The sequence below is a fragment of the Malaya genurostris genome, chromosome 2 (genome assembly GCF_030247185.1).
Source record: "Malaya genurostris strain Urasoe2022 chromosome 2, Malgen_1.1, whole genome shotgun sequence".
In the NCBI taxonomy this organism is placed as follows: Eukaryota; Metazoa; Arthropoda; class Insecta; order Diptera; family Culicidae; genus Malaya; species Malaya genurostris.
Window position 1 is genome coordinate 19,667,058 of NC_080571.1, and position 12,856 is coordinate 19,679,913.

Below are 12,856 nucleotides of genomic sequence, written 5' to 3' on the forward strand. Positions count from 1 at the left end.
ATATTCGCGATAAGACAAGTACTCCAGAAGTTTCGTGAAAACAACTTACTCATTCATCACCTTTTCATTGATTTCAATCCAGCATTCGACACAATTCTTCGAGAACAGCTGTTGCAGTTTATGCACAAATGCGGGTTTTCGAATAAACTGACGAGATTGGTCAAAGCAACGATGAATAGTGTTAAGTGCTACGGCAAGTTGATGAGCTTGTTTGTTCAATATTGCTTTGGAAGGTGTGATTCGTTGGGCGAGGGTCGACAAAAGTGGTACGATCTTCCGAAAGTCCGTAGAGCTTTTTGGTTTCGCAGATGATGTTGTAACACGTAATCTTGAGAAGATGAAGGAAACATACAGCGGACTGAAAGCAGAAGGTAGGAGTATCGGACTGGCTATAAATGCATCGAAAACAGAATACATGAGAGGAAGAGACTCTTGAGAAGAAATACTACGCCTCCCACCTCGAATAATGATTGACGGTGGCGATATCGAGGTGGTTGACGAGTTCGTGTATTTCGGCTCATTGGTGAGTGGACACGGCCGACAATGATACTAGCAGAGAAATTCAGAGATGAAGATGTCGTATGAATCACGAATTGCAACAGCTACTAGAAGAACCATCCGTCGTGCAGACAGTTCCAATTAGAGGGCTACGAGTGAAAATAAAAGTGAAAGAAAAATAGGAGCACTGCGAGTAAGGTGGATCGATCAAATGGAGAGGGGTTTACTAAGTATTTGGGCCTTGAGTGGCTGCATGCCCTTACGTTCTGTTTTTGGAACAGACCGTTGAACAGCGAGCAATTTTTGACAGCTCGATTAGTTCAACATTAGCTAGTTAGTTCGTCAGTCAGTCGTTCATTGTTGAACCATTTTAAAACTTAGGCAAGAGATTGAAGTTATTCATTTTACAGGAGGATTTTGGTAGTTTATCTATATATTTTGCTATAAAAAAACTACATACCTGTAGAATACTTGTACCTCGGATAGAAAAACAATTTTTCTTCTCATTTGTAGAAAACACACACCGTACTCTTATTAAATTTGCAAAGAAAAAGTTGTAGCAAACCATTCCAACCATCTGAACGATTATGAGAGTGCTGTTCGATTCCGTTTCGTCCAGTATGAAGTTCAACAGACGAACAACACAAGACATTTACAATGACGTGACTCATGCGAGAATGGATCATTAGCCTGATTCTCCCTTATATTTATGATTTCGCGCGCATCCTCAAATTTGTTTTCAAAGATAAACAATAAATCAAACAATAGATCAACGAGTTTCTTTCTATTCAAGATATTCCACATTTTCTTTGTAAATCTATATGGTATGATAAAAAAAACATCGGGGATATCTCCGACATTACACAGTTTCATCCACGGTAAAGCTTCCATTAGGAATGGTGTCTACATTCTTAGCATTCTTTCGCCTACGACCTCGGACAGTTGCATCTTTTGGTTTTTTGTGTATTCTCTGGTGGCACACCAGGCTACTACTTCGGTAAAACTCGGCCCCACAATGGTCACATTTGTATGGCCGTTCCCCAGAGTGAACGCGCATGTGGTGTGTGTAGTCCGTGCTTCGGGAAAATTCCTGTCCGCAAATTTCGCATTTGTGAGGCCGTTCGCCGGTATGAAGCCGCCGGTGCTCTGTTAAATGGGTTTTCCGAAAGAAATCTCTACCGCAGATGTCGCACTTGAACTGCCTCTCGCCAGTGTGGCTGCGCATGTGCTGCGTTAGGTTTCCTGTTTTGTAGAATTCTTTGCCACAGATTTCACACTTCCGCGGCCGATCGCTCGAATGACTGCGTTGATGGTGCGTGAGTTCACTTTTGCGAATATATCGATTCCCGCAAATCTCACACCGAAAAGGTCGATCCGCAGCATGAATACGCATATGATACGTCAAATCATATTGTTTACTGAATCCATCACCACATATTTCACACTTATACTGTGTATTTTCTGTACGAGCCGTCGATGGATTATTACTTGGATCTAGGTTTTGCTTATCTTGGCGACTTTCGAATTTAGAGGTTTTATTCTCATCTTGGTCAATATCAGAATGTTCTACACTTTCGTGTTCGACTTTGATAGCATTCACATAATCGGGCACAGTAATGTGTTCTTTAGGAATTTCCACCAAATGCCGGACACTCGAGATATGCATAAGCCGTGTTTCTGCGGGTGAGTCTTCTGTGCAAATGTTCATACTCTTTAGAGCGGTCTCTGTTTTAAGACAGCGTTGCCGAAATCTGACTGCAATTGTTAACTCGTTCATACACCTCATGCATATATATTTAGAATAGTGGTCATTTTCTGAAACCTAAGATTCTTGAAGTTAACATTATTCTGAAAAGTAACTATACTCACCGAAATGCCTCCAAAGTTTGCTATCAAATTACTTATTCTAACACCAAATTCCTGTGAGATTTTAAATGTATGGATCATGTCCAATTCCACTGCCATGCAACAACGACAACATTCAGAATTCACGGAATTTGTGGCCATTCTGTATACTGATCAACTTCGATGAACCCCTAAACTAATTGCAAAAATAAATAAATAATTGAACCAGAGATGCCAGATATTTTCATAGAAAATCTGTATTGCTTTGCGGAAAAATCTGTATTTATCTGTATTCACTAATAAAATGAATTTTCTTCAATAAAATAATGCTAGAAGATGTTATTTCAATAGATTATGATTAAAGAATAACAGATTTATTCTACATATCTTCTTAAGTCATTCCCGCGTTTACAATTCATCGACGAAATTTAATAGTTTGAAAATGTTGACTTCATGAGTTCAGGTCATACAACTCTCAGTCTGACAAAGTTTCATGATGCCATGACTTCTTTTAATATCAGTTCAAATTGGTTTCAAATTATACATGTAGTCCGTTAATCGATAAATTTTTATCTCGTCACTGCAATCAAATACTAATAGATACATTTAGGAGTTTTTGTTGGTTTGTGCAGAAACTGTGAACTGCCTTAAGCACTGACGCGAAAGAATAGAAACTAAATATTTGCTATTTGCACAAACCAACAAAACCCCTAAATGTTCACATTTTGCGACGGCCAGTATTAAGCCGTCACTCGTTTACGCCTGAGACGTCAGAAATAATATGGCACTTGTACAATATCATTTGAGGATTGCATAAATCGTGCCAACTTTACGTATGCTTATAGATTGATCTGCTAGGCGCGAGATGGCAGTTAAATTTGAACTGCTTTAAGCACTGACAAGCCGGAGACGAAACGTGAAGAAATAGAAACTAATAGATAGCTAAGGCGAAATAGTTTATTTTTTCTTTCTTACTTTTTGTAAAATCTGTATAAATCTGTATAAAATTTAGAAAATCTGTATAATATCTGTACTCTGTATCAAATCTGTATAAGTATTTAAAAATCTGTATAATACAGATAAATCTGTATAAATGGCATCTCTGAATTGAACTGACAATAGCATCAGCGCTGCCAACTATACCGATTTCTCGGTATTTATACCGATTTTTGGACTCGATACAGGAATACAGATATGCTCTCTCAAAATACCGATATTTCAATTTTCATACACTCAGGCAAAAAATATATGGAATTTCATAATAATGTCGTATGATTTTTAGCCACAAGAATATCGTAAGAGAATCATAAGACCGCCTTATGAAATCTCGAAAATAAGAATTCCAATAAAACGCCTAATGAAATTTATACGAAATTTTTAGGAAAATTGTGCGAAATTTCTATGATAAACATAACTTCTCTCATATATTGTGATGTTCATAAGTTGTTCGTATGAAAACTATAATAGTGATGGATAAGATGTATATTGCAGAGGTATATTTTTTATATTTATCTTATGAAATTATGATTTTGGTGATTGTTGATGTATCATAAGATTTGCCTTATGATTTTCACTACTCAATTTACTTGAGTGTACAGATAAATACCGATTTTCAGTTTTTGTGTTGGATTCCATAGGGGTAAACCAGGTCGAGCGACCTTTTTTTTTTTTTTTTTTGGTCGCAAAATCAGTTTACGCACTAAATTGATGTTTGATTTTTCGAGAAAGATATTGTACAGATAGTTTTTTTCGCCAAATACAGATTTTTGGAAAAAACACAGTTGACAGCACTGAATAGCATCGATATTAATAATTCGACGTTAACTTTTCCTAAAGGCGTAAAATTGAGCAAAAGCTTCCGATACAGCAGAGATGCCATTTATACAGATTTTTACATGCTCATACAGATTTTATACAGAGTACAGATTTCCTCGATTAAATACAGATTTATACAGATCTCACAAAAAGTAAGAAAAAAAACTTTTCTGTCTGAGCTATCTTTAAGTATTTGATTACAGTGACGAGATAAAAGTCTATCAATCAACGGACAAATAACAAATTATGGAAATCTGTTGTTAAATCCATTTATATTATCATTTGAAACAAATTTGAACTGATATTCAAGAAAGTAATGGCACCATGAAAGTTTACTGTCAAACTGAGAGTTGTATAATCCGACTTGACGTTGCATATTGGGTGTTGAAATTCCAAGTCAAATTATGAAGTCAACAATTTTAAACAATTGTTGAGAAAAAAAAATTTAAAAAAATTAGATTTCGTCGTTAAATATTCTTCTGAGCGCGGCAACGACTGATTGAGTCTACCATCCTACAACCACAATCTATTGGAATAACATCTTTCAGGAACATTTTGTTGTAAGAATTTCAATTTATTAGTGAATACAGATAATTACGAGGGGGACGACACTAAAAAACTGCACTTCGCTTCGATTAGACTTTTTCACGCTGCATACGATTATGCACACTTTGCTTCTCTTTGCTACACATAGTAACGGTTGAATATGGATCGATCGTCTTTTCATGGATTTTTGCTGGTTAAAAACATAATCATGGAGATATGATGTATCGTAATAGGCCATGAAACCTGAAAGTTGCAAATGTCACATGAAGATGCCAGATGCAGACAGTTCGGAGAGTTGTGAACTATCGTCCTGTAAAATCAGTTTTGTTATATTCTGGTGCATAGCTAACCCACACACCGAGAGCGTATGCTCCGGATTATCTGCCATATCCTATCGGAATGTTGGCCATTCTCGTTTAATATCTGCGTCATTTTCCACAGTTTCTATATTCAACTCGAACCAAAAATTATTATATTCCATCTTCATGCTCCCAGCTACCAAGAAAACAAATTTTCAATGTTGTTTAACCCTAATTTCATTTTACCAATCTGCTGACGAATCAATGTTGACACTCAGTGAATGTCAAGACCAGTAACAGAAACTTTTTAAGAGATCACATGTTCTTTGACTTTCTTTTACACGGTTAGAAACGCTTTTAAACGGATCGATCTAGATGTTTGGATAGATGTAGTTTTTTTCACTTTCCATTGACTTTTTGTATTTTATTTGAAAAAACCAGATCTGTCGTCCCCCTCGGATAATTACAGATTTTTTATACAAAGCAATACAGATTTTAACTGCCAAACACATTTGATATAACCAGACGAGGGGGACGACAGAACCTTAACTTTCCTAATAAAACAAAAAGTCGTTAGAATCTAACCAAATTCCATTTATCCTGAAAAATATATCTAACCGTTCAAAAGTATATCTAACCGTTGAAGAGAACGTCGAAGCACATGTGATCTCTTCTATTTTTTCATTCATGACATTTAACGAGTTGTCAACATTACGCCACAAATCAGGAAAAAGAAGTAATGCTTAAAACATAGAGCTTTGTACGTAATTGGGTAGTCAAAATTTCATTAAAAATTTGGTTTGACAGTAACTAGAAAACGTAAACCCGGAACTGTGATCATGAGCAAGGACCTTTAGAGAAATAGTATGAACCAGCTTGGGTTATGATATTTTATTATGTTTGAAAATCTGGGAAATCCGATACATTTATTCTCTTTTAAGATCCTTGAAATGAATTTTTAAATACAGTAGTTACAGTTCGATAACAAATCAAACTATGTACACACATAATGCTGAGAGTAAATTAATATTGGTTTCTCATTAGTGAAACTATCATAATCTTAAGTTCCCAATAGCATTTGAGGAAGAGTACCCTGAATTTATGAATGTTATAACTTTTTTTTTACGAAAAGTTTAGACATATTGAACAATATTTATTTAAGATTTGGGAATTACTTTTAAATATTCGACTCGGTTTGGACACAACTTAAATTTTATTGTACTGAATGTTATGTTTGGTACTGGAGATCCACACTTCAGCTCTGTGCCGAATATGAAGTTGATTTGATGTGGCATGACTGGAACGAAATATTGGTGATCCAGAAAGTATATATTGCTAAGCATCACTTCTGCGATATCTTCGTCATAAAATGTGTGAACAAATTCTTGACATAGTACAATCCAGGAATTCATGCTGTGCATGATACCGGTTCGATTCAATAGTTCATTAGTAATCTGGAGTAAGTTCTTCAGATGAGTTGTGTAATTATAGTCACCGAACAATGCATTGCCTCGAAATCCATGTTGGGATGTTGCTCTCTCTCCAAATTGGATCAAGTAAACTGTATCGTACTGTAAGTAAACTATGAATATTCAGCTCAGTCGTGACTCTTCTACTAAGTAGTAGCTTCATTTATACAAACAAATATTGTTATCAACAACGTATAAATCACCGTAGTAATATTTCTAACTCGAAAATAAACCAGCAAAAGATGATCAATAAAATATACAACCGAAAAAGACGATTCATCCTTTTGGTTTTAAAGTGAAGTTTTTGAGTGTCGCGCCCCTTGTAACCAGACCCTGTTATCTTGGAGCGAAATCAATCTTCAGTTCAGCAACGCCATCGCATTGCATCACATTCAACATATTATGTCAAATGTATGGGTGCGCAGTGCTGCTACTTTGGCGCGCACGAATTTGACATTTCTCTCCCCTACTTCTATGCACGAGGCTCGATGCGAACTCGCCTGAGGGTGCCATGCTCGCAAAAAAGGATTTGTTCGGGAAATGTGAGAACTGGTTAATATGATGTTTTTGATATAACTCAAAATTAAGTAAAGTACATCCACTCAATTTCATCAAGATTCACTTGTATGCGACAGGCAGACGACTGGTTGTAACCGCCAGCCAAGAGTCTGACAACAAAACAACAATCGTTCCCGGTAAGGAATGTTGTCAGATTTACGGTTCTATTCCTACCGGATTATGTACACTGTCTTCCCTATCACCGAAACCCCTTGGCAATTGTATGATTAATTCTGTTTTCGAAGACAGACAAATAATTTTTGTTGTGAGTGGACAATATGGTGTTGTTTGACGATCCACAATTCCAGTGCCTGAAAACACAAATAAATATTATTAATTATCAACGCATACGCTTGAATTGTAAAAAACTCTCCACACATGTTTTTCTCGAATCTCGGCAAAACTTTGCCGAGATTTGATCAGCCGAGTACTCGGTAATTATCTCGACAAACATTGAAACAACTGAAATTCTCGGTAATTCTTATTTGACAGATTATTTGCATTTACCGATATTTTTGGATTCAAGAAGACTATAAATTACGAAGATCTTTGTCGTTTTTGAAAACAAATTACCGAAATTGCCGCTGTTCATGCATGTGAACAGACCCTGTTAGCTTAGAGCAAAATTAATCTTCAGTTCAGTAACGCCATCGCACGGCATCACATTGAACATATCATGTCAATTGTATGGATGCACAGTGCTGCTATTTTGGCGCGCACGAATTTGACATTTCTCTCCCTACTTTTATGTACGAGATTAGATGCGAACTTGCCTGAGGGCTCCATGCTCGCAAAACAGGATGTTGCCAATGATTTGTTCGGGGAATGCGGGAGCAGGATATCTTGTTAATATGATGTCTTTGATGTGAGTTAATGCCGAGATTTTAAGCAATTAATTGAAACAAAATTTAAATATAAAATAAACATTTCAGTTAAAACTTGTTATCGTAGATTTATTGATTTCAACATTATGTTGACTGTTGAACTAAAAGGCTCGGAAAAAACAAAATAAGAATCACACGAAGAAAATACTGTTAAACACATACACCGTACCATGAATGCACTTCCATGTTATTTACAGTAGAGAACACAATTCAATTTTCCGCAGAAAATCAGATTCCGGTTACAACGAAAGTTATGGCGCACTAGAACATCGGATACCGGAGTCCAAACAATTTCATGCAGTAGATTAGCGTTTCTCTCGTGTGTGTAAGGATTATCTGGGGGTTCCCTGGTCACGAATAATCGTCAAACATTGAACAAATTTGTTATTAATATCACGAAACATATCACTACATTTGGATTGTATTTTTAGTTCAGACTGATTTCATGTTAGAGCTCATGAGCACTTATTCTTATCGTTCAGTTTTGCACTGAAGAAAAATGACTACATTAATGAATCAGCGCATTTCGGTTATCAAAAAGCTGTTTACCAAGATTCCGGTAAGTTGATATCATTAATTTGATGATTTTGGCAAAACGATCAATTGCTGGTAAACACGGTAAGTTACAAAACCGAACATCAGTATAACATTTCGAATTACATAGAATTAGGAAATAATAAACCGAAACTTTTGTGAAAAGCCATCTTAGCTGAAATTTCAGTAAAATATCGCTTTGCCGTTCGTTTTCGGCATCTTTTTTCGCCGAAATAAAAATTATGTTTTAAGTGTGTAGGAAATAAAAGAAGCAGATAAAATTTCACTTATAAAACGCACACAAACTTTATTCGCGGCAGAAAAGTGCTCTGATTCATTCGAGCGGCAAAAAATTGCTCTGTTTTATAAGAAATAGAACTGATACCGTTAATATAAACAGTAAACTTAGTTGTAAAATTACACAAATGAAACCAAAGATGAATTGAACAAAATCGTTTTTAGATGTAAAGGTATAGAAGGATTGAATCAACATAGGCATTGCCAATAACACCAAGCCATGACATGGTTGACATGTAATAAATTGTTATTTTATTTCAATAATAAAATCAGCCGTACTCATCATTCCACTAGACCAAAACACAGACTAACAGACATGACAGTATGAGTAAATTCTTATAAAAAAAATTTTTCGTTATGCACTAGCTCCACCTATATTGTACTGCGCGAACTATTTACTATTTGTACACCCCTTGTGTTATGTAAAAGTTTTTTTACTAGTTGGTTTCCCCTCGTTTGTCAACACCGATCAGCTGCTTGCAGTGATGCCTGATTTCATCAAAATATTTGATAATGAATCGTTACAATAAATTATTGGATTACGTTGATAATATATTTAACTTTTTCGCGATGTTGGAAGGTAACCATTTATTTGACTCAACGTTGTTCATCTAGACTATTTTTTATTGTGTTGGTAGTTATCACCCGAAATTAAGTGGCGGCAGACCAGAAGCAAGTAAATATTGTAACAAAACGGGTTCGATTTTGTCTTGCGTTGGAGGATGAGAAGTAGGCACAATTATGTATATAGTTTTGGCAATATGTATTAAATCTGTATCCTGCATGAAATTCGCATGGACGTATACAAATCAATACATTATAGGTAATTCTGTATGAATGGCAACTCTGTTGGTAAATGAAAAAATAAACACAGTCTAGATGACAGACAGGATGTTTTTGATAGGGTAACGTGGCGCCATCATGACACATGTGAGTACTGTCCCAAATAAAGGAATATTCGAAATGACCGTTAAAATGATTGAAGAATCTAATTTGAGTGTCCTGTCTGTTAGTCTGTGACCAAAATTTTGATTCAAATCAAACAGGGAACATTGTTGATGTTGAGGGGAGAAATTAGTTCAAAACAATCAAAATTAAATGATGAATTTTAATAAAAATCGGTACATGACGTTGTATTTTTCAACGACGGAACCTTTAATTACAGCTTTATTCAATGTCGTTGTTAGCCGAAGATTAACAATTTTTTTAACAAGATAAATATGGTACCAATTTAACAATAAAGCACTTGTCATCAGAGATGCCAGGTAAAAATTTCGAATATCTTCAGACAGGGTTGTTAAAGTCTGTATGTTCGAAAAAAGGCCAGCGGGCTTCGTGCAGAACTGGCATCTCTGCTTGTCTGTGCGCTAGCAGATTTGTCAACAGCTGTTTACTTATAAGACGTCAATATTTAAACGGTGTTTATTTGGATTTCTTCAAAAGGAATATAGATATCTATTTTTTGTATGAAGATAGAGAAAAATACAGCCAAAAAGGAATGAACATGATAAAATCATCGAGCCCTATACCGAATATTGTAAAAGGTAATAAAATGTTTATTCAAATAGAAGTATTTAGAACGGGTCAGATCGACAAGAAAAACGACGAAAAGGCACTGGGGCAGTATTTTAAGTAATGTTTGCAGCAAAGCTATTTTAGTGCAAAACTAATAGCGAAATATAGTTGGTAGAGTTTAATATTAAAATGTTCCCGAAATAATTGCAGATCACACGTTATTGAATTACATGTTGGAGGAGGCAGGTTTATCCAAAATTGAATCAGAACCTGTATTAGAACATGAGATACATGAAGAAATTGTAGCAGAATATGTGATCAGTAACAATGCATCGGATAGAATCAAAACTGCTAATGCTAATGCATTTGATAGGCCTGAAACCGGTTGGATGGAACCAGCTGTTCGAACATTGATTTCAATGGTGGACAAGATTGGTCCAATAGTAGGGAAGGTGCCACAATTCAGAACTAAAATGAAAATGTGGAAAGAAATACAAAACCGTCTTCATAATGACGGTTATTCGTTTACGATTAAACAAATATCGAATAAATTTTCTTCCCTAAAGCGTGGGTACGCGCCAGTCAAGCGACATAGTATCAAAAAACAAACTCGTCGATCGCATCCTTACGAAAGGTAACTAAAAGGTGTAGGTTTTGTTAATTGAATGAAGTTGTATCAATCGTATCATTGTAGTGAATTTAACGAAATTATCGAGAATCACGAAATTAAGGCAGACAATGAAAGGTGCAGCTTCCAGAGCGCGACCGTGAATAGTGAAGCAGACGATTCAGATAATTCCGACGTCAAACACAGTATAGTTGAAACATATTTAACAGATCAGGATCGTAACTCAGCAACTACAGATAAAACCATCAATGGAGTCCCAAATTTCCGAGCAGAAGTTATGGCAGAATTGCGATCGATTCGAGAAGAAAGTGTACAGTTTCACAGTCGTGTTCTAAATATTTTAGAAACTACCGAAAACAAAAAGATTAAATTAATGGAAGAGAGAAATGTTCTGCTTAAACGGCTTCTGGATAAGTTTTAGCTTTAAATGCCTCTTTACCTAGTGTTAGCATCAATAAATCTTAAGCTAAGTCGTATAAATATAATCACACATCCTTTCTCGAAAAATACTGCCGTAGCTACTGTCTGGTACAACGCAGATTTTTTGATTACTACGTTTTCTATTTGCTTTATCGTCTGAAATAGGTAGTTCGACGTAGAACTCGTCCTCTTTGCAAAGATTATAAAGAACGCAACACGCTCTCACGAAATTGGTCATCTTTTCCAGACCTCGCAGTTTGATGTGATTGAGCTGGCGGAATCTCTGTTTGAGTGCATTTAGTGCATGATCGATGGAAATACGACATTCTTCCAGCTTCTGATTGTATAAAATCTGGGCTGGAGTCAGGCAACCGTTTTGTTTGTACGGTGTCAATACATTGTTGCTCAACGGATACGACGTGTCAGCCAGTAAAATATAATCTGAAATGTTTTCGCGTTAAACTGAAATACTGGAAATCATATTTGATGTAAACTCACTTTGGCAGTACTCTGGTAGTTTAGTGTATATTCCTGATTCAGCAAACACTAAGCTTTTGTGGGTTGGTCCAGGAGAACCAACTGAAATATCGAGAAATTTCCTTCGTTCATTACAAATGGCTTGCAGAATAATTGTGGTCTGTCCTTTTGCACTGGAATAGGTCATTTTATCGTGTTTCGACACTTCCACTGGAATGTGAATCGCACCAACTGCACCTACAATAAGGCATAAGTGTTCAAGTTTGCTAAAACAATGTCCTACCTTTAGTATTATTTACCGATAACGTTTGGGAAACCATTTAAATTTTGATAATACTCCGCTGCGCGTGTAATTTCATTCTGTGTGTGCCATTTAATTACGAACTGAGACAAATCGGTTAGAAAATAGATAACTCGTTTGATAGTTCGACTAACGCTGGAAATTGACGCCCGAAAACGTTGCGACAGGTCTCGAAAATCACAGGACGAATTACCAGCAAACCATAGAAACATTAGCAAATGCTTTGCGGCCGACATGCGTTTGTCCTCCCGTAACACACTGTATATTTCGCTATTCTCGAATAATGCCTCCAAATTATGAAATAGTTTACGATTGATTCTAAAATGCTGCAGAAATTCTTCGTCCGTGTAAGCGGGTACAACGTTATCTACGAAGTCGTCAGGTCCATCTGAGAGACGCCTTTTCTTTGCAATCATTTTCCTCGGAACTAGATCTAACATCAACTTGACCAATTCTTTTCGTTCTTCCTGCATTTTGATCAACTCTACAACACCAGGCGGTTCTTCCTCGTAGCTGTTGCTACCCTCTATAGCGATAAATTGAACAACTCGCTGTTTCTCAACAGTGGATCTATTGTGATGCATTTAAGACCCTCTTTCTATCCTGTTCGTTTTGGAAAAGTTCCTAATCTACGAACAAAAAAATTTAATGTTGATATCCTGGCTAAGCAAAACAGTTTTCAGTCACTGTCAGAGATGCCAGGTAAAATTTCAAATATCTTCTGGCAAAGGTTGCAAAAGCCTGTGAATCCGAAAGAAATGTCCGCAGGC

General features: G+C 36.2%; 3 protein-coding genes across 5 annotated transcripts; 1 reads left to right on the forward strand and 2 right to left on the reverse strand.

Annotated features, from left to right (window-relative positions):
- Window positions 1–1,263: 1,263 nt before the first annotated feature.
- On the reverse strand, window positions 1,264–2,534 carry LOC131432968 (zinc finger protein 626-like). Of its 2 annotated transcripts, none has more exons than XM_058599629.1 (2): window positions 2,368–2,534; window positions 1,264–2,313 (listed from the first exon to the last, which is right to left on the reverse strand). In XM_058599629.1, exon 2 carries the CDS (start codon window positions 2,282–2,284, stop codon window positions 1,358–1,360), a length of 927 nt encoding a protein of 308 aa, XP_058455612.1. In that variant the 5' UTR covers window positions 2,285–2,313; window positions 2,368–2,534; the 3' UTR covers window positions 1,264–1,357. The 2 variants fall into 2 exon arrangements, with proteins under 2 accessions (XP_058455612.1, XP_058455611.1); XM_058599628.1 differs by having other exon boundaries at window positions 1,264–2,320.
- Window positions 2,535–10,157: 7,623 nt separating this feature from the next.
- Window positions 10,158–11,309, forward strand: LOC131432970 (uncharacterized). 2 transcript variants are annotated; one of them, XM_058599631.1, is made up of 3 exons: window positions 10,158–10,377; window positions 10,471–10,894; window positions 10,955–11,309. In XM_058599631.1, the coding sequence occupies exons 2-3, from the start codon at window positions 10,491–10,493 to the stop codon at window positions 11,307–11,309; spliced, it is 759 nt and encodes a 252-aa protein (XP_058455614.1). In that variant the 5' UTR covers window positions 10,158–10,377; window positions 10,471–10,490. The 2 variants fall into 2 exon arrangements, with proteins under 2 accessions (XP_058455614.1, XP_058455613.1); XM_058599630.1 differs by having other exon boundaries at window positions 10,158–10,289.
- Window positions 11,310–11,328: 19 nt separating this feature from the next.
- LOC131432967 (uncharacterized) lies at window positions 11,329–12,763 on the reverse strand. The gene is made up of 3 exons (XM_058599627.1): window positions 12,085–12,763; window positions 11,807–12,022; window positions 11,329–11,749 (listed from the first exon to the last, which is right to left on the reverse strand). Exons 1-3 carry the CDS (start codon window positions 12,668–12,670, stop codon window positions 11,355–11,357), a joined length of 1,197 nt encoding a protein of 398 aa, XP_058455610.1. The 5' UTR covers window positions 12,671–12,763; the 3' UTR covers window positions 11,329–11,354.
- Between the last annotated feature and the right edge of the window lie 93 nt (window positions 12,764–12,856).